This window comes from Aythya fuligula, chromosome 26, assembly GCF_009819795.1.
Source record: "Aythya fuligula isolate bAytFul2 chromosome 26, bAytFul2.pri, whole genome shotgun sequence".
Taxonomy (NCBI): Eukaryota; Metazoa; Chordata; class Aves; order Anseriformes; family Anatidae; genus Aythya; species Aythya fuligula.
Genome location: NC_045584.1, coordinates 20,054 through 40,785, shown reverse-complemented (window position 1 = coordinate 40,785; position 20,732 = coordinate 20,054). Strand labels below are relative to the sequence as shown.

The window sequence follows — 20,732 nt, the reverse complement described above, 5'->3', positions numbered from 1 at the left end:
TCGTCGCTTCGTCGTTCCGGGCGGGCGCGGCTCCGCGCGCAGGCTCCTGGCTCGGGCGTTCGGCTCTGCGCGCGTGCGGGCTGCGTTTCCCTCCCTCCCTCCCCTTCTCCTCGGCGCGTCCCCTCTTCGCCACCATTTTGTGTCGCGACTCCGGCTGCCTGCCGTCGCCTTTAACCCGCCTCGCTCCGCGCGTGCGAGCCGAAACGACGGCCCCATGGCGGAGAGCCAGCCAGCGGCCGGACAGGGCGAGCCTGTGGCCCCGGGTGGGCCCGGAGGCCCCAGCTCGGAGCCGGAGACCCGGCGGCTGAGCGAGCTGCGCGTGATCGACCTGCGGGCAGAGCTCCGGCGCCGCAACTTGGACAGCGGCGGCAACAAGAGCGTCCTGACCGAGCGCCTCAGGAAGGTGAGCGGGCGCTGCGCGCGGGCCGCCTGAGGGCGAGGCGCAGCCGGCGCCTGCGCGGCCCCGGCCCCGGCGCTCCCGGCGCCGCTGAGGAAAATGGCGCCAAGCGGCTGCGGCCGGGCCCCTGAGGTGCTTCGGGGCTGCGCCCGGCGCGAGCGTTCGGCACGGGACGAGCGTCCCGGAGAGTCGTGGCCGCTGCTGGCAGCGAGGGGGTGAGTGGCGCTGCCGACTCTGCTGCGAGCCCCGCTCTAGGCCCTAGACCCGCCCGGAGCACCGTGCGGGCTGCTGCTCTCGGCTCAGGTGCTTCTAGTGCCGTGCAGCGCTGGGCTGTTTGCCGGCCGTTGAGCTCTTGAAGTTACAGGTCTGTGCACTGGGCCTTTTGCAGCGTATTATTTTTTTTCTGACTCTCAGAAGAAGTTGGTAGCGGCATCCTAATCAGAATACTTGGGATTCAAGTTGCACGTTGGCATCTTTCACAGGATGCTGTCTCTAGGATCCAAGGCTCTTACTGTGTCATGACACCCTGGTGCTTGCGTACCTGTGCATTGTTGCGAATTCTGTACCACTGACTACCACAAACTAGTTGATCGGATATTGCTTTACTTCCCAAGTTTCTGCTCTGTGTTTAACCAGCACGTTACAATTTTGTGTGTGCTAAATGCTTTGAAGCTGGTGTCTCTTTATTGCATATCCAAGTTCCTTCTGTCTGATTCTAAGTGTTAAATTCTTTTTTTTTTTTTCCTGCTGGTTGGTGTACAGTGTACAAAATCAACCAAGAAATACAAATAGATTTTTTATATCTGTTTTGATATCTATCCTTATTTTTTTTTTTTCCTTAATAGGCTATTGAGGAGGAAGGGGGTAATCCTGATGAAATTCCGGTAGTTTCAGAAATTGTCAACAAGAAAACTTCAAAAAGAAGCAGCAAAGGTACAGGGGATTTAGAGAAGATATTCACCTGCCTCCCCACTGGGTTTTCTGTTAGATTTTATCTGTGAACCAGAATCTTGCTAATCTATTTTTAAGTCTGCTTTGCCTTTTGGAAGAACACACTGTATAATTTTGGTACTGTTGTGCACTGAATGTTTAGCAGTTGCAAGGCTGTAGCTAATAGTACTTGTCTGAGCCAGATTTGGATAAAGCCAGTCTTCTGGAAAAGCTGGAACACAGCTGAAGTTTCTGTTCCTTGGTTCTGACCTTTAATGCCATAATGCCTTATTTTAAAATAGATGATTATTTCTTTACGTGACTGTACCTTTACTTTTGAGAAGCAGTGTAAAGTTGTTTTTTTTTCTCCCCCAAGGTAGAAATACAGAGCTTCTAGCAAATTCAAAATGACCTCTGTAGTTTGTTGTGCTTATGTTTCATAGCTAGTAGCAGTCTTGTTTTTTCCCCTAGAAAACCAGATTTTAATTAGTATTGGAAGTTTTTTTTTTTTTTTCAAGGCTTTTCCATAGGGAAAGCCTAGACATGTGTAGACATAATTTCTGGATGGTGAGAAAAAGTCACATAATGCTTATTTTTCTATAAATAGTTTGCTATTTTTCTATAGTTTAGTTACGTTAGCACAGTTTGAGCTTTTGTTGTAATCAAGTAATGTTGAAACTTGCTTTCATATTAGAGCTGAACAGAATAGTTATTTAAAATGAAAGGTTATAATTATTTAATTTTGGTTTATATAAAATGTAAATTTTTGAGATGAAGCTTAAACATTTTACTTTTTTTTACTCAGATTTTTGTTGATGCATCCAATGTTATATTTGCTTGCAAACTAAAATGGGTAATCATAACTGCAAAGATAATGTCATAATTGTCAGTCAGTTGTGGAAAAATAAGAAAAAGTAGATAACTAAGTTGAATGGAATGTGTATTCTGGTGGAAAAATGCAACTTGAAGATGCATGTTTGTACCTTTTTATATTCTAACAATGTTGCTAGGACGTAGACCAGATGAAGAGGGGGTTGAAGACAATGGCCTGGAAGAGGATTCTGGAGATGGACAGGTATGTGAAGCTGTGTTGGAAGTGAAGCAATAATGGTGTTGTTTTCAAGTTACAATGACTATTATATATACTACTTTTCTTTTTACAGGAGGATATCGAAGCAAGTTTGGATAACTTGCAGGATATTGACATGATGGATATTAGTGTGTTAGATGAAGCTGAAATAGATAATGGCAATGCTGTAGATTGCAGAGAGGATTGCAGTGCTGATAATGTTCTTGACTCGCTGTCTGACAGTAGAGAAAATGCTGATGCAGAAACGAAAGAACTTCCAGATCAGCCTACAGCATATGCTGTACGTAACGTGGAGGCATCCCCGCAATTTTCTGAAATTAAAGAAGAATCAAGAGAAATACCAGTAGCGATGGTATGCATCTCTTATGTGTGTGGAGTCATTTTTTTTTTAAATAGTATAACCAGCTCGAATGTAGCTGAAACGATTTGGGTCTCTACTGGTTCTCATAATCATTGCTTTTTCTTCTTTTACATATATGTGGAAATACCATTCTTGATTTTAAATGCTTAGATGTTGTTTGTGTGCATTGTATTACTGTACAGATTAATAATGCTTTGAAGTCAGTACTTCACTTTATACTTACAATCACATTTTCATATCTTTATGTAGGAGGATATGTGAGACAAATAAGGCTGCAGCATTTGTTTCACTTCAGCTAAACAGCAGCATAGATATATTCTGGATATATATATATTTTTTTTGGTTAGGATATGGTTTTAGGTTACTTAGGTTTTGAAAGTATTTTTGTATTGGCTTTCTATGTTTGTTACACTGCTTTTATGAAGTTGCTCCTAGGGGCAAGAAGATAAACTTTTTCCTCAAAGTCAAGTGTTTACCTTCTGAAACATACAACAAAAGGCTCAAAGAAAGTTATTTGTATCCAGTCTGATTGGGAAGTGTAGTTCTTTGTTGTGTGTACACATTGTTTCATCAGTCTAGACTATAAAGTTACAAAATGGGTATTTTTTCCCTCTTAAATCTTCAAGCTGCAGAAGTAAACAACCCTCTATCTCCAGTCATTTACCCTTTCCCTCACGCAAGCCAAGGGAGAATAATGAAAAAGGTTTTTTTTCAGTTTCAAAAGTGCCAGAGTTTAGGTCAACTCCTGCAGTCTTCTTTTCTCAGTAAAAAATATGGTTATCTAGTCACATAGACTTCTTGACTCTATGTTCTTGCTGTAAATAAGAGAGAAAAATAAATATTGCTGCAAGAATCAACGACCTTAAAAGATTTTGAGGCAACCAACATATCTTGGGTAATGGGAAAGCTTATTCATATGGTGGGGATGGGTAAGATGTGTGGGAGTCACCAGTCAGGTTTTTAACCTCTTTGGTTGTTTTGCATGCTGAGAGATTTGCTTGACAGTTGTCAGAGGAAATAATTTCTAATTGATTTCTCATTCAGATTTTGTTTGGAATACTCTTCTTTTATAGCTAATGAAATGCTTTCTGTTTTTCAAGGTAGAGGCTGAAGATGTTGGAAACAGTTTCAATGCTGCTTCATCTGATTTAACTGTAATAAAGGTAAATTGTGTATGTACATGTACAGCTTCCAGTCTTGTTATCCATTGTATAAATGATCTTGATACCTTATATTATATTTAACTTTCGTTAAAAGAGTATGTATCCTGTTTTGGCAATAAAGCTGAAACTGATCTGTTCTGAAATACGGGCCTCATTTTGAGATCATTCATGGCTGAGTAAGAACATTGTAGCTTCAAGTGAGGCTGGTGGTTCTTTCAATACCATTTTCAGAAGGCAGACTTTGTAAAGTACACCCTAGAGAAGGATAACACAAAGATAAAATATGGTCTATGTCACTTACATGTGATAATTTATATACCCATATTAATGTGAGTAGGGTTGTAAAAGTATTACTGTGTTGTATGTTTAAAAAAACAAATGTTATCAGTATTGTAGTTGCTTGAAACTGACCTCCAGTTTGTGGTGTCTGAATTTGAGAAATATTGAAATATTAATGTTTCATAAAGCATGAAAATCTTAAAAAAGTAATGTTAAACCATCTTGTGAGAAATTCATTTGAAATTCAATAATTTCAAAGTAGAAATACTATACATCATAGTAATGCTTTCCTCCAAGGTGTAGGGAGTAAGCAGTAACATCTTGACTTTTTTTTTTTGAATACTGATATTTTTCTACCTTTGCTGCTTTTCTCCCCAGGAAACTGAAGAGTTACCTTTGGAGCCAGGTACTGTGGTGTTTTTCCTATTTTTTTTTTTTATAGGTGTATTGTGTTGGGGGGGGAGGGTCCAGGGCTTTGAAACAGTTCCATTTTTCATTTAATTCTTTTTGTATTGCTGTTTATTTTTTAATGCATTACCATAGTGTACCTTATATTATGGTGGACAATCCAGGTCATGCACGATCATAGAGATTGGAAACCCAGTCATATCACCAGATCTGTGGAGACCTACTTTTTGAAAACTTGTATTTAATGGGAGGAAATAGTTGTATAGAGCTCTCAACTACAACGGATTTAAAGAATGAGCCTTAAAGATGCAAAGGTTCTGAGTATAAAACAGATCTTGTGATATCACACTGTATTACAGTTCTGTGAATATAAATAAAGGAATGCAGGTAATATAAAACTTTGGTACAGAACATAAATTCTGGTGACTGAACTTCAGAAGAAGGAATAGAGTGTCGTCATGGGAATTTTCTACAGATCATACTCACATTCTGGGACTGCGAACACACTCATGCACCATCAGAAGATGCCCAATTTTCGTGTTGGACTGTCTGCTAAAAGAATTTCACAGAAATTCGGAAATTGAACTCTCAGTGCATTGATATGTTCAGTTAAGCATCTTGGACTTTGGAAGCTAACTAGAGAAGAAACAGAGCTGAACGATTTCATGAAGAATACCAAGGATCAGCCAGAAGGTTTTTGTTAAATCTGTGGGGACGTTTTTCTTCCCTGTTAACATTTTAGGGCTGATAAGGTAGTTTGTCAGACTGCAGTTAGCATAGCACTTTTAACACTGTGTACACTAGGGTTTTCCAATCTCTGTGTAGCTTAGAAGTTCTCTTGGTGTTAGTGTGGCAGCCATGCCAGTTCCACATTTGTGATTGCTGTATTTCCCTGGTGATTAAATCTTGTGCCATTCTATTCCTGTTAAATCCGTAGAAAATGAGAAAATACTCGACATTTTGGGGGAAACTTGTAAATCTGAACTACTTAACGAAGAAACTTCCGAAGTGGAGCAGCCACATGCACAGGAAGCAAGTAACGTGGTGCCAGGCAAGAGGCTAGCAGAGGAAGAGGATGTTCTTGCTGCCGCTCAGTTGGAGGAAGATGCTTTAGATTTGGACAGCAAATCGGCACAAGCTGTGTCAAGGAAGGAGGCAAAGCGTTTAGTTGTAGCAAAAGGGGAGAGAAGTGAACAGACAATAGAGGAAGAGAAACTGGACTCTGAATCTTTAGTATTAGAGACCCTAAGCGATCAGAGTAGCAAACGATTCCAAGGCCTGGAAGCCTCTAGTGGGGAAACAGCGGAAAAAGGCGCAGGTCCTGAAGGCAAAGATAGCAAAGAAGATGCCAAGAAAACAGAAGACAAAGCTAATTCTGAGGAATCCCCTGCTACTAGAGAGTCCTCAACCAGTGAGGGCGGTGATCAGAAAAAGAGGTTTGTTTTTTCTCCGTTATAGACCAGATGCTATCTTTTTTCATTGGTCGTTAAGTGATGCGAATAAGCTGTTTCCTTCAATTGGCCACCAAGACTCATGAAATTGTAGCCTATTCCTAAAGAATCTGTTTTATTTCTCCTTGTGCAGACTTTTTTAAACGCAGGGGGTTTGATTTCTTTCCTTCCTCAACCTTCAAAGGTTGTTTTCTTAAATTATTTTAATTTCAGTCATCTGCAAAACAGAATTAATTGTCTGTTTAAGTATACGAGTCCCATATTTTTTTCTTGTTTTTCAAAAAATTTGAACGGTATCTTGTATTTCAGAAATAATTCACTGGTAGGTATCAAATTCTAGTGTGCAATCTAGAATTTTATTTATGCTCTTGCTTGGTTGAATAACGGGATGTTTTGTCTTTAGCCCTGTTGAGGAGGACAGAGATGCAAAGATAATCTCAAGAGATGAAAAAGGTATTTTTTTTTTTTTTTTAAAGTATGTGTGACTTAAATTTTTTTTTTTTGGTCAAATCTTACCATTTCTTTCAAGTCAGTTTTTGTAAGTGGATGTATGAAAGAGTGAATGGAGCAATTGTAATGATCAATTTTAAATACTTTGACTTGCTTTTCTTGTGATTTTTGGTTTCCTTTTAGTGTGTAAGTGTGCACATATCTTTACTGTAGTTTTTGTACTCCCACTAGGTTTCTGAAATGGTGGTAGGTACTGACAAGACTGGTATTTGTCAGAAAATGTCAAAGATATGTAATCTCTATACTCTGTATGGTATTTCTGGTGAACTGTGAATTTCAGTCCCTAACTGACAAAATAGAAAAAGTTCTGTTGTGAATTAATGTTTAATACTTTGTAGTTCTCATCAAAGTGATTGAAATGTAGGGGGCAATGTGTAGATGAAAACTCATTAAAACTGTTGAAATGCACGTCAGGTGTGGAGGTCAACAGTTAGTTTTTGAAGGGTGCAATGTGTTAGGTGATTTTAAGATTGCTTGGGAGAGGTAGAGTTAAAATTGTGCTTAAAGAGGTTCATGAAGAGAAAAAGTGGAGTTTATAGAGCAGTTGCTTTTTCACTGTTGCATTCCTGTGTAAATGTGTTTTTTCTTTTTCAATGTTTGGCTTTTTTTTTTTTTTTAAATTAGGTCGTGCAGGTAGTGGTTCTGGCAGAAATTTGTGGGTTAGTGGACTTTCTTCATCTACTAGAGCTACAGACTTGAAGAATCTTTTCAGCAAGTATGGAAAGGTATGTAGTGGATATGCAGACTAACAAATTGTTTAATCGGTGTTTAGTTTATAGTTTTTCAGACCTTGTGTGCAATAATCTTTAACCTTTTTAGCTGTGTTCATGTTGCCGTTGACTTAGGTGTAACACTGTTAGCATTACATTTAGAATAAATATAAAGAAGAAATTCTTTGTGGTGTGGGAGGTAAAGCACTGGAACAGGCTGCCCAGGGTAATTGTGGATGCCCCATCCTTGGAATTGTTCAAGGCCAAACTGGATGGTGCTTTGAGCATCCTGGTCTAGTAGGAAGTGTCCCTGCCCCTGGAGTGGTGGGAGTGGAACTAGATGATCTTACAGGACCATTCCAACGTAGATGATCCTGTGATTCTGATATTTCTGTCAAGTGTTCCTTAGTGAAGCACTTCTAGAACATCATGGACATGATACAGATCATGGACAGTATACAGGTCAGGTGAAAATGTGAAATGAGATTAACAATGTTGTTGTCTTAGAACACAAATGGAATATTGTGTGCCAAGAATGTTTCCTCTCTGTTAAAAGTGGATAGGTACTATACTATTACCAATACATGGAGCTGCTCAAATGATAAGGTAAAATTTATTTTGTGATGGAGCTGCAAATGTAGAACATGTGTATATATATGTGTATATATATATGTGTGTGTGTGTGTATCTATCTATATATTTTTTTTTCCCCTGTAGGTGGTTGGTGCAAAAGTAGTAACAAATGCTCGCAGTCCTGGTGCACGCTGTTACGGCTTTGTTACAATGTCAACATCTGAAGAAGCCACCAAGTGTATCAGTCATCTCCATAGAACAGAGCTGCATGGAAAAATGATTTCTGTGGAAAAGGTAAATGGTAGCTATTTTGTGATAGTATAACGAAAATAAAAGTGTGTAAGTTTAGTGCCTGTCTTCTATTAAAAATATTTCTGGCTAAAATTCTAGGCAAAAAATGAACCAGCTGGGAAAAAGCCTGCAGACAAAAAGGAAGGCGAAGCAAGGAAGGAAAAAGACAGGCACCATTCAGCAGATTGCAAATCTGAGAAGTAAAGTGTTCTTTATATTTTCCTGTTTAAAACTCGTTTGAAACGCAGCCATGTGACAGAAGGGAACAGTAATTGTAATAAGTCTTGATTTGCTTCGTGCTGCATCTGAAATAGTAATAATACTGGAAAATCTGGAATTGCTCTTCTTTAGCAATAAGCACATCTTGATTGGCCCTCTGTTCAGAAATACAAAGCTTTTCAGGTTTTATTATCAAAATTTGTCAGTTACATGAGGAGATGGTTTATTTTTACATTAACCAGTATTTTTTATCAGAACTGTTAATCCCATAATCTGATTCTTACTTGGCCTGTTCTTTTAACTGACAAATCTTTCTAGTAACTTGTCCATATTTTTGATGGACTGTTTGTAGTAAGCAATGTTTCAATATTTGTTTTTCAAGTGCTTTGGCTTTTTTGAAAGAGGCATTTTGCTTTACTACACATTTTCTCATAAAACTATAAAAGACTGGGTAAAAGAAATGCTTTGGCAGACTGCTTTGTATCAGGTGCTAAAGGTATCTGTTCCACTGTTTCAAAAAAAAAAAAAAAAAAAAAAAAAGAGGGGATCAACCTATACCTGGGTGGGCCCTCTTCTCCCTGTTCTAAGTGTGAATGTTACTTATAGGCAGAACAGGAGGCCTTTACTTCTGGCACTCAAATGCCAAATACTCAGATCATCTGTAGTTTCTTTCTTCTAGACAGCTTTAGCGTAGTATTGTTTGCTAGTCTTAAACATACGTACAAGTATGCATTGACATACTGCAAATGCTCAGCAGCATGAAAGACACTGGACTATGTTTTTGAGTGTTTTTTCTTTTACGTGATTGACTTGATCAGTAAGAATGGTTATGTAGCACTTGTTAGAATTTCTATTAAAGCAAAGTTTGTCTGTAGGTCTGTAGGTATTAAAAAGGAGGAGAAGACTGACAAAAAAGATGATGCTAAGAAATCAGAAAAAGACGGAAAAGATGAAGGAAAAGAGAAAGATGATCAGAAAGCTGGACCCTCAGATCGATCACGGGCAAGCAAATCAGGTAATTCTAGTGGTTCTTCAGAAATACATTCAAAGATACTTGTTTTATTTTTAAAGAAAAGAAGTTGATAAAAGCTTCATCACAGTTGCTTATACTGTATTTCACATACAAAAAAGTTTCCTTAATTGGCTAACAAGCATTAAAACATTGAGAACTGTGGCTGGTCAGAAAACTTCCAACTTTTGCATGATTCATAATTTAGTAAAAAGAATGAAATGGACTTTGCAATACTTTGTTTTCCTGATTGACAAAAAAAGCCATGCCAGAAAATACCTTAGAACTTTTTTTTTTTTTTATTCCAACTTTGAATGCTTGTAGCTTAGCAACACAGTTTTCGTTAGTGGGCCTTAAAAGATGCATATCGTAATCCGTGAATTTTATGGAACCGTCACTGGGTTTAGAGCTGATGCAGTGTCCGCTCCCCTAGCTCCTGAAAGCATGTATTTTGCAGACCTAAGAACAAACTTAAATTTGCTTTCTTCTAACTGCCATCCCAGGTAGAAAGTGCTACTTAAAAGTTTACTGCCCACACCCCCAACTTAGCAAAATGTCAGTAAACTATATAAATCATAAATATGTTATTCCATAGGACATTCAAGAACCTCAGTAAAATAACTCTTTACTACTTCATATAATAATGGTTTTAAACTATTGCAAGAGTTCTTAAATGTCTTGAGTATTATTTATTCCTTGGGCATATTTTTGTTTTCTAGCAAGTCGAGGAACTGAAAGGACTGTGGTAATGGATAAATCCAAAGGAGAGCCAGTTATCAGTGTGAAAACTTCTGCATCAAAAGAGAGGGTAAGTACAGCTTTCAGAGAAGTATTTTTATAATAATAGGTGTAAACCAACGTTATATGCAAATAATTTTTTTTTGCCTTGCGTATTGGGAACAGCTATCTTTTAATTGCATTTTACAAAATGTTAAGATGATGATGTGAAAGTAAATACTTGAATCTCACCACTTTATAGTCAGTTGCTGCTGTTGTAGTTGAGGTAGTAGAAATGTAATTTGTAAGTGAAATTAATATATTTCAACCAGTATGGTGACCAGTGACCTTTAAAGTGGTATATTATTTCTCACCAGTGCAAGTCAGATCTTGTGCCTCTAATATCTCTATATATTTAAACTCTTTAGAGGTTCTAGCCAAATTCTGGGTGCTTCTCCCTGACTTTTCTGTGGAATTTCAATATTATTTACCTTTGGGAAGGTGTGAGAGCCTGTTTTGTTCAAGTTGGCATAAGGTGGGTGTTTTGCATAGGAAATGTAGCTACAAGGGCTCTAAAAGCGTTTGGCTAATGCACTGTTTTGATTTAACTCAGAGTACGAAAAGCCAGGATCGTAAATCTGAGAGCAAAGAGAAACAAGATATTTTATCGTTTGATAAAATCAAAGAACAGCGAGAACGTGAACGTCAGAGACAGAGAGAGAGAGAAATCAGAGAAACAGAGAGGCGACGGTGAGTTTTTCACTTCTCTAAACTTTGAATGGCATTTACTTGTACCTCTCATAACCATGTTTTTTGAACAGGCTTCAACATAAGTTGTGTGCTGGACCTTCCACATTTGTATGTCAGATGAATTTGATGTTAAACTATTGCTAGAACAGATGCAATGCCAAATTATGACGGTTTTTATTACTGAAACCGGTTGTCTCTAAGTCTGTGCATCTAAGGAGACTCTAGTTGAATAACAACTTCTATAGGTACTTTCAGGTCTGTTATTCTACTCAGTCGGAAGTGATTTTTCATATAGGGGTGTTTTCCCTGAAAGTTTGTAACTACTTTCTAAATACTTCCTCAGTTCTGCATTAGGACATGCTTATGAAAGCTTTTTCCGTCTTACTTAGAGTAGCTACTCTGTTACTTATGCAGAATCTTTACACTTACTACTTTTTTTTTTTTTCTAACCTATATGGACGAATTTTTTGTTTAGGTGGCTGTGATTTAGTTGAGTATACACCATTTGTGTTTAAGCAGCTAGTGGGAAGAATATAACTTTTTTTTTTTTAAAGGCAAACAAATAAAAACACCCAAAACAAGCAATAAAGCCTAGACTCAAGATAATTGACTGAAAACAAAATATCTGCTCTTTTAATTAGAGAGAGAGAGAGGCGAGAACGAGAACAACGGCTTCAAGCCATTCATGAACGGGATGAAAGACAGAGGCTCCAGAGAGAGCGGGAAAGACTTGAATTTCAACGACAGCGTCTTGACAGGGAACGATTGGAGAGGGAGAGATTGGAGAGAGAAAGAATGCACATAGAGCAGGAAAGAAGGAGAGAACAGGAACGAATCCAGCGAGAGAGGGAAGAGCTGCGACGTCAGCAGGAACAGCTACGCTATGAACAAGAACGGCGATCTGCAATGAGAAGGCCATATGATCCTGATGGCAGGTAATAGTAACTAGGAAGAGATCCTGAAGTTTTTGGCCACATCCATTTACAGATACATAGGCTTTAGAATACTCTAATTTGAAAATACTTTTGCTGTAACTGTCATTGGGGTTCACAGCTGAAAGCTTTCTATTTTGTTGCTGTTAACAGATCAATATTGATCTTTAGAAAAAGTAAATGTCGTACTTAAGTACCTGTAAGCACAATGTTATTATAGCAGATTTGAAAGAATTGGGAACTATTTTTCAAAGACGAGTGACTGAGAATAGAAATCCTTCACTTAAATGGGTATAGAATGTGATGGAACAGTCTCAGGTTGTGCCAAGAGAGGCTTAGATGAGACATAAGGAAAAATTTCTTCATGGAGGGGGGTGGTCAGGTATTGGAACAGGTTGCCAGGGAAGTGGTGGAGTCCCCATCCCTGGAGGTATTTTAAGAGGCATGTAGACGTAACACTAAGGGACACGGCTTAGTTATGGGACTTGGTAGTTCAGGTGGATGATTAGACTTTTGAAGGTCTTTTCCAGCTTGGGTTATTCTGTATTTCTAAACTCTAAAACAGGGATGCCAGCAGGAAAAGGTACTTCTTAGACTCCTCTCATGTCCAGCTGTGCTGAGGTTACACTTTTTGTATGGTGTTCATGCAACTAGCTTTCTTTCTGAAACTGAAATGTGATGTCAGTTTAACAGTTCAGAGTTTTTAATTATAAATCAAAAATAACTTTTTGAATAATTTAATTGAATGAGGTTTGATCTCAAGATCTTGTTCAAGAGAGCAAGAAAGGAAGACTGCTTTGAGACTTCTTTTGTGTATTTTCTTTCAGGCGAGATGATCCTTACTGGCCAGAGGCAAAGCGAATGGCAATGGATGATAGGTACCACTCTGAATTTGGTCGTCAGGACCGCTTCCATGACTTTGACCATAGGGATCGTGGCCGATACCAAGATCATTCTTTGGACAGGTCAGTAAGGAGGTGGCTCTTCTTTCCGTACTTTTATGGAAGTTAGGTGTCTTTTCCTGGCTTACTAATGGCTTGAACAGTGCTAAAAACAAATGAGCCTTTTGCATTTCTTGTGTCTAAGTTTATACATGCTTGCAATTCTGTCTCCCTCACTTAATATATATCAAAAAAGGTTGCTTAAATACTAGAAGCTAATTTGTGTTGTAGTCTGCAGTGGTGCTGAGGGAGATCCTGTAACTTCTATCAAGATGGATGGAAATCTGATTTGTGAATCCATTAGTCAAAGATTTAGCAGTTTCCTTTGCTTTAAAACTTTCCCTGCTTTCATCTTCACAGCCTAGCTTACACTGACTTTACTTCCACAGACTACAAAAATGCTTTCTGCATAGTGCTGTTGACACTTCTGGTTTATTCTCAAAGAAGCTTTGGCAAGAACTGTTCCACTTTGCTTTTGCTTGTAACTCATTTCTGATGCTGGTTGGTTCGCTCTATATTATTCCTTGGTTCAAGGCCTGGCACAGTGTTCTTCCCTCAGGTTCCTGACCGTGTCTCAGTGACACCTTGCTTACTAATATTACTGTAAGCGTTACTGTGATGTCTCTGTATACTAGGTTGTTGAAACAAAAAATCATTTAAATATCTTACAGCCAAACAAGTATCGGTGTTCTCAGTTTTAAAGCCTAACAAAGATAAATTTCCACATGCTACTTCATACAAACACCAGAACATATGATTGCTATGTTGATTTGACTGAAATTTCTCTTATTTTCTTCAAGAAGAGAAGGTTCGCGAGGGATACCAGATCGAGATGGGCAGGTGGGTCATATCCAAACAATCACTTCAGTTTAAAAAACAAAGTAGTCCCAAAGCAGAAGCAGCACAATGTGCGTGATACCCATTTCTTAAATGGAATTGCCACTAGAATTAAACAGTATGTGTTCAGTCAGTAACTGACTTAATCTAGTAATGTGCTAACATAAGTCACTAGGGCATTTAGCCATAGTTGAGGAAAAAATCTTGAGTGATTAGAGCTGCAGTATGGTGTTTCTTCAGACCAGAATATGATATGTGGTGATAGAAGTTCTCTGTTTAACAGTCATAGGTGACTGCAGTATGTAAAGAGGTAAATGCTGTAGTAATGTGTCCATAGTTGGCAAGGATTCCCTTCTCTGATGTGTATCTAAACAATATGTAGAAAATAAGCGATGCCATGATGCAACAAGAAGACTATAAAAAGGACAAGTGTGGACACTGTTATCACAGAGGTATACTAAAACTTTCCTTCCTTCCTCTCTTCAGAAATGAGGCAGGCATTCTAGTAAAGGGAAAAGAAAACGTGTAGCCAGAATGTAAGCCTTAAAAAACAAAACAACAGAGAGCACCAGCACAACCAAATACAAAGCTTTCACCTACCAACAATTGGAGTAGAATATGTGCTGTGAAACGAAATTAGTGCCTCAGGTGAACTGTACCTAGTAGCAACTATGGAAACAGTGAAGCATGAGACAGCTGTTTTTATTTTCTGGCACATAAAACTGCAACCTCTGAGAAGCTGAAATTTTGATACCATAAATGAAACCTGTATCAATTCTTAGCAGAACTCTGTACCATTTGCTTTCCAGCACTACCCAGATGAACGCCATGGAGGGCCAGACCGTCATTCGCGGGACTCCCGGGATAGTTGGGGTGGCTATGGGTCTGACAGAAGAATGAATGAAGGGAGAGGGATACCTCCACAAACCCGGTTAGTGCATAAGAAATAAGGGAAGCAATTTACTGAATCTTAATTCTAATTCTCAGTAAACCTTTGAAGGGGGTGACAGTGGAAGCAGTTTCCCAAGTGTGAATACTTTCTCCAGGTAGCTTCTTCAAATATCTATTCTTGTCTGAATAAGCAAGGAATTTAGTGAGTGAAGAGGTACTGTTCAGGTAGCTCAGTTGGTAACTGGTTCTCTTGTAAATTTCCTTCTCTACAGATAAGATTGAGTCCTATGCTAGATGGTCCAATAGTGCCCACAAAAATTGCATTTGTGACTAACACGTTTTAAGGGAATTGATTTTCTTTCCTGCAGTAGTGGGGGACTGAGACTGTTCTTAGTGGTCTTCAAATCAGTGAGTCGTCAAGCTAGGTGTATTTCAGATGCATAACGTTCAGTTCTACATAAATACACCAGATAGAGGAATAGTGGCTGATGAATTGCTCCCTGTGTAAGTGCTTTAGTATATTGTGATGCTAAGTATGTTTGTAGATTGAAAAAAGATGGGCTTTGTGTGGAGGATGTTGTTCAGCAAGTTTCTCATTGTTTGAGTTTGAACAGTTCTTACTGCAATGATTGGGTGGATATAGATACAGCTTGACTAATGCCTTAATACGCTCTTTTATGGGATATGGTATTTGGCCTTACCCTATGCTGTTAAATTGATAAGGGACACACCTAGAAGACTTTCTTTTATTTTTTTAAGAGATGGACGTGACTGGGGAGATCATGGTCGAAAGTTAGAGGGGCATCAAGATCGTTCATGGCAGGGAAATGTGGATGGAGGAATGATGGGACGGGATCATGAGAGATGGCAAGGTACACTTGCTGCTTACCAGTGTGATTGTGGTTTTTCTATGAATTACTGCTTCTGAACTTCTAGTGGTAGTTAAAATTCCTACGGAGCTTTAACAACATTGGCAAGAAAGCAAATACAATTCTGGAAACAAAATGTTGCTTTTTTAATAGGAAAACATGAATACCTCCTTCCCCCCCCCCCTTTTTTTTTTTTTTTTTAATTAGGTGGTGATAGAAGCATGCCTGGTCAGTCAGGACCAGGCCATGTGATGAATCGAGGAGGGATACCAGGGTAAGAAGCTGTGTTTGGACTGCTTATGAATGTTTCACAGTAGCTGACATCTGAATAAAACACTAAATTCCTGTGTCAAAAATACAAAATAATACTTTCAGATTCTACCCAAGTATGGATTTGCAAGTAGAAAAAAAAAACAAGCAAATGCTTTTTCTCAGATTTGTAGTAGTATTTAGTTGTGTCCAATTTTGAATTTGCCTGTTCTTGTTTTAGGCGTGGAGGCTTCACACAAGGTGGAAACCAGAGCCAGATAATGCAGAGTGGTGGAATACAAGGAGGTTTTGCAGGCCAGGAGAGAACAAACAGACTGACTGAAAGCCGTTTTACCCGCCGCTACTGAAAGCACTATAAATAATATATATTTATATATATATATATATAAATATATATATTTTTTTAATACAAGATGACAATGGTGGTGAATTCTATTGAGCAGGGTCACCTTGAATTTGTGATTACAAAAAGCAAGATTGCTGCCATATTGTAGCCAAATATATCAGCTGTTTATTTTGTTGTTGTGAATGTGTTCTTGGACAAGTATTAGTTAAAGTTTCTTTTAGTGAAACATTCCATTTTTCAAAAATAATAAAACCAGATTATGGCTAACAATTCCATCTTCCTGTAGTCTTCCTTGGTGGCGCACAGGATGAGGTGCCGTGCAGTCAGCTACTTCTGGGGAAATGGTGAGCAGCAGTGGGGGGAGAGTGTTGTCTGTAGGTTGGGAGAGGCAGTGGGGGGGACGTGGAGGGAGAACACTGCTACCAGAGTGCAGGGGGCTTCAAGGTTCCCCAGCTCTCATTACAGAGCGTCTTCAGTTGCCAAACCCTTATCAATTGTTTTTCACAGTCCATTTCTGCTTCAAGCTTACCACGACCTTTCCCTGCTGGAAAACCATCCCAAACAGTTTGAAGACTGAATGAAGCGGAGGAAAAGCATACCCTTCTGCCCATTTTAAACTGCACGTGATTGCTGTACTTTGTCTAGGAGATTTTCCTCTCCCTGTTTCTGAAGCACAGAGTTGATGCTTGTCAGGAAGGCTTTTTACCATACATGTGCTTTCTCTTTATTTAAGGAAAAGGCGCTACTGATAATTACCCAGACAGTTGAGGCTTACCAGAGTGTAGAAGGCAACTCCACATCTCTACTGACTGTGCCAGCTGTGGCATGTCTTTGTTCCCTCGCAGATGTGGAAGCCATGCGATGGGAGCCTTGATGCTGTTCTTCAAGGGCCTCTCTCTCTGCTGTGGGGTCTAGCAACCTTGAGAAGGAAGCTTCTTAGGTGTAGGTGTGGTGTACCTGGGAAGAAGAGTGGAACAAGCAATGGAAGAATGTTGGTGTGTGTGTGTGTGCTGAAGAACAGCAGCTTGTGCTGTGGCTGGGTGCTGAAGGTCGCAGCCTACAGGTGGTTTCTAGCCCGGCTTCTAAGGGTGAGGACAGAGGTTGTGCACAGGGATGCTTGGTATTACCCGCAAGAGGAATCTGCCCAAATCAATAAATATAGTGAAGGGCTATTGCCAAAGGAAGGTAAGAAGTAGGCCTCGCTGTTTTTCTGCAGCCTTAGCTCTCCCTATTGCTTCCCTTCTGTCCAGCAAAGGGAGAATGTAACCTCTTTGCAAGCTGCACTGCATGGCTTTAAAGGTTAGGTTCTCCAGGGTCAAGGTTTTGAGTGTCCTAATTTTTTGGGTTAGGGTTTTGAAACTTTGGCAGAACTAGTTCCTTAATTTGTACTCGGCACAGACTCCGTGTCAACCATTCAACAGGGCCAAGTGCAAGGTCCTGCACCTGGGTGGGGGCAATCCCAAGCACAAGCACAGGCTGGGTGGAGAATGGATTCAGAGCAGCCGCAAGGAGAAGGACCTGGGAGTGTCAGTTGATGAGAAACTCAAAAAGAGCTGGCAATGTGCATTTGCAGCCCAGAAAGCCACCTATGTCCTGGGCTGCATCAAAAGTAGCATGACCAGCTGGTCAAGGGAGGTGATTCTCCCCCTCTTCTCCTCTCTCCTGAGACCACAGCTGGGGCCCTGCATTCAGCTCTGGGGCTCCCAGCACAGAAAGGACATGGACCTATTAGAGCGAGTCCAGAGGACATTCATGCGGATGGCCAGAGGGCTGGAACACCTATCTACAAAGACAGACTGAGGGAGTTGGGGCAGTTCAGCCTGGAGATGAGAAGGCTCTGAGCACACCTTCTAGTGACCTTCCAATACCTAAAGCGGGCCTACAGGAAAGCTGTGGAGGGACTCCTTGTCAAAGCGTGTAGTGATAGAACAAGGGGTAATGGCTTTAAGCTAAAAGATGATAGATTCAGACTAGATGTTAGAAAGAAGTTCTTTACTCAGAGGGTGGTGAGGCACTGGAACAGGCTGCCCAGAGGAGCTGTGGATGCCCCATCCCTAGAAGTGCTCAAGGCCAGGTTGGATGGAGCTTTGAGCAACCTGGTTTAGGGGAAGGTGTCCCTGGCCACGGCAAGGGGGTTAGAACTAGATGATGTTTAAGGTTCCTTCCAACCCAAACCATTCTGTGATTCTAATGCTTGATTCGAGTCTCACCACAGAGAGCATTAGAAATTGCAAACAGTAAGCAGGCTACGTTGCAAAGTACAAAGAAAATCAACTACTGAGAAATACAGTACAAGGGAAGAAACACACCTTTTCCAATTTGCGTAGTTTGCCAGTGGATAAAAACTCATCAATTTTCTCTGCTATTTTAGCACCAACTCCATCCTAAATATTGGGGGAGAAGGAAACACCAGTTAACCTCAAGATCACTTACAGCCAAGAAAAAAAGAAAGCCCCACAGGAAGAACTATGATGTCACCTAAACCACAACAAAACATTGGTCCATAAGGGAACAAGAGCATGCAGGGTTCCACACAAGCAGCACTTGTGCTGCACACAACACAGCACTTGGACGACGGCATTACTTATTCTAGACAAGGCTTTGACTTCTACTGCCCTCCACGTTGAGCAGAGCAGTAAAGCAACGAAGGGGAAACCTGCCACCACAGAAGCCCTCGGCACGCAGACAGCTGCAGGCCCCAGCTGGCTCTGTGAGAACCCCCCCCGGCAACCTCCCCTCACCGCGACACCGGCCCCCCGGCCCCCCTCGGGAGGCAGGGCGCGGACCCCTGCCAGCTCCTTGGCTTCGGCCCCGCTCCGGATCTCGCCGGGGTACCGGGCGGTGACGGACGCCGCCTTCCTGCGGAACAGCGCGGCTCAGGGCTCAGCGCCCAGCCCCGGCGGGGCCCTGCAGCCCAACGCACGGCGCGGGGGGGGGGGAGGCGGTACCTGTGGGCGTTGTACTTGTGGATGGCCCGGTTGCCGTTTCGCTCGTAGTTCGCCAGCTCTGCGGGGAGAAACGCGCTTGGAGCGGCCGAGGCGCGGCGCGGTCCCCCCAGCGCCCCCCCCCCCGTCAGCAGGTCCGAGATGCCCGGGTTGGGGCGCCCGGACGGGGCCTTCCGCCTGCTCATCGCGGGCGCCAGCACTTGCATGAGGCAACGGGCGGAAATGACGCGAAGGGGCTTCCGGCGGAGATGTCTATAAGCGAGACCGCATTCACGCGCACGCGCGGCACAGGGCCTGAGCGCTGCCGGGAGATGTAGTTCTCGGACTCCGGACTTCCGGGAGGACATGTTTGTTGCCCAGAGCATATCGGGAAATGGAGTTCCGAGACTCAGGACTTCCGGGAAACCATGTTGAGTTCACAGTGCATGCCGGGAAATGTAGTTCGCGGACTCTGAACTTCTGGGAGGCCATGGTTGTTGCCCAGAGCATGCCGGGAGTTGTAGTTCTAAGACTCTGAACTTCCGGGAGGACATGTTGGGTGCCCAGAGCATGCCGGGAGAGGTAGTTCTCGGACTCCGGACTTCCGGGAGGCAATGTTGGGTTCCCAGAGCATACCGGGAGATGTAGTTCTCGGACTCTGAACTTCCGGGAGGCCATGTTTGTTGCCCAGAGCATGCCGGGAGATGTAGTTCTCGGACTCCGGACATCCGGGAGGCCATGTTTGTTGCCCAGAGGATGCCGGGAGATGTAGTTCTCGGACTTTGAACTTCCGGGAGGCCATGTTGGGTTCCCAGAGCATGCCGGGAGATGTAGTTCTCGGACTCTGAACTTCCGGGAGGCCATGTTGGGTTCCCAGAGCATGCCGGGAGATGTAGTTCTCGGACTCCGGACTTCCGGGAGGCCATGTTTGTTGCCCAGAGCATGCCGGGAGAGGTAGATCTCGGACTCTGAACTTCTGGGAGGCCATGTTTGTTGCCCAGAGCATGCCGGGAGATGTAGTTCTCGGACTCTGAACTTCCGGGAGGCCATGTTTGTTGCCCAGAGCATGCCGGGAGAGGTAGTTCTCGGACAACGGACTTCCGGGAGGCCATGTTGGGTTCTCAGAGCATGCCGGGAGATGTAGTTCTCGGACTCCGGACTTCCGGGAGGCCATGTTTGTTGCCCAGAACATGCCAGAAGATGTAGTTCTCGGACTCCGAACTTCCGGGAGGCCATGTTGGGTTCCCAGAGCATGCCGGGAGATGTAGTTCTCGGACTCTGAACTTCCGCGAGGCCATTTTAGTTGCCCAGAGCATGCCGGGAGATGTAGTTCTCAGACTCCCGACTTCCGAGAGGCCATGTTGGGTGCCCAGAGCATGCCGGCAGATGTAGTTCTCAGACTCTGAACTTCCGGGAGGCCATGTTTGTTGCCCAGAGCATGCCGGGAGATGTAGTTCTCGGACTCCGGACTTCCGGGAGGCCATGTTGGGTGTCCAGAGCATGCCGGGAGATGTAGTTCTCGGACTCCGGACTTCCGGGGGGCCATGTTTGTTGCCCAGAACATGCCAGAAGATGTAGTTCTTGGACTCCGAACTTCCGGGAGGCCATGTTGGGTTCCCAGAGCATGCCGGGAGATGTAGTTCTCGGACTCTGAACTTCCGCGAGGCCATTTTAGTTGCCCAGAGCATGCCGGGAGATGTAGTTCTCAGACTCCCGACTTCCGAGAGGCCATGTTGGGTGCCCAGAGCATGCCGGGAAATGTAGTTCTCGAACTATGGACTTCCGGGAGACCATGTTGGGTGCCCAGAGCTTACCGGGAAATGTAGTTCACGGGAACTAGGGTTAGGGTTAGGGTTAGGGTTAG

General features: G+C 42.2%; 2 protein-coding genes across 8 annotated transcripts; one reads left to right on the top strand and one right to left on the bottom strand.

Annotated features, from left to right (window-relative positions):
- The first annotated feature begins 126 nt into the window (after window positions 1–126).
- LOC116498965 (scaffold attachment factor B1-like) lies at window positions 127–16,206 on the top strand. Of its 7 annotated transcripts, none has more exons than XM_032203474.1 (21): window positions 127–403; window positions 1,243–1,330; window positions 2,338–2,402; window positions 2,491–2,769; window positions 3,879–3,941; window positions 4,599–4,626; window positions 5,566–6,064; window positions 6,483–6,532; window positions 7,214–7,314; window positions 8,017–8,166; window positions 8,263–8,363; window positions 9,258–9,397; window positions 10,111–10,199; window positions 10,722–10,858; window positions 11,500–11,793; window positions 12,618–12,755; window positions 13,535–13,571; window positions 14,378–14,499; window positions 15,219–15,331; window positions 15,536–15,602; window positions 15,819–16,206. In XM_032203474.1, the coding sequence occupies exons 1-21, from the start codon at window positions 215–217 to the stop codon at window positions 15,943–15,945; spliced, it is 2,877 nt and encodes a 958-aa protein (XP_032059365.1). In that variant the 5' UTR covers window positions 127–214; the 3' UTR covers window positions 15,946–16,206. The 7 variants fall into 7 exon arrangements, with proteins under 7 accessions (XP_032059365.1, XP_032059364.1, XP_032059366.1 ...); XM_032203473.1 differs by having other exon boundaries at window positions 13,532–13,571; window positions 15,819–16,205; XM_032203479.1 differs by lacking the exon at window positions 127–403 and adding an exon at window positions 562–612 and having other exon boundaries at window positions 13,532–13,571; window positions 15,819–16,205.
- A 674-nt stretch (window positions 16,207–16,880) lies between these two features.
- Window positions 16,881–19,090, bottom strand: POLB (DNA polymerase beta). Its single transcript, XM_032203896.1, has 4 exons — window positions 18,893–19,090; window positions 18,686–18,803; window positions 18,254–18,328; window positions 16,881–16,901 (listed from the first exon to the last, which is right to left on the bottom strand). Exons 1-4 carry the CDS (start codon window positions 19,072–19,074, stop codon window positions 16,881–16,883), a joined length of 396 nt encoding a protein of 131 aa, XP_032059787.1. The 5' UTR covers window positions 19,075–19,090.
- Window positions 19,091–20,732: the final 1,642 nt, after the last annotated feature.

Coding starts and splice junctions, on each gene's coding strand:
- LOC116498965 (XM_032203473.1), top strand. CDS start 215: ATGGCGGAGAGCCAGCCAGCGGCCGGACAGGGCGAGCCTGTGGCCCCG. Junction 6,065..6,482: donor GGCGGTGATCAGAAAAAGAG/GTTTGTTTTTTC, acceptor TTTTGTCTTTAG/CCCTGTTGAGGAGGACAGAG. Junction 7,315..8,016: donor TTTTCAGCAAGTATGGAAAG/GTATGTAGTGGA, acceptor TTTCCCCTGTAG/GTGGTTGGTGCAAAAGTAGT.
- POLB (XM_032203896.1), bottom strand. CDS start 19,074: ATGAGCAGGCGGAAGGCCCCGTCCGGGCGCCCCAACCCGGGCATCTCG. Junction 18,329..18,685: donor GCCGGGGGGCCGGTGTCGCG/GTGAGGGGAGGT, acceptor CCCAATATTTAG/GATGGAGTTGGTGCTAAAAT. Junction 16,902..18,253: donor AACTACGCAAATTGGAAAAG/GTGTGTTTCTTC, acceptor TCTTCTTCCCAG/GTACACCACACCTACACCTA.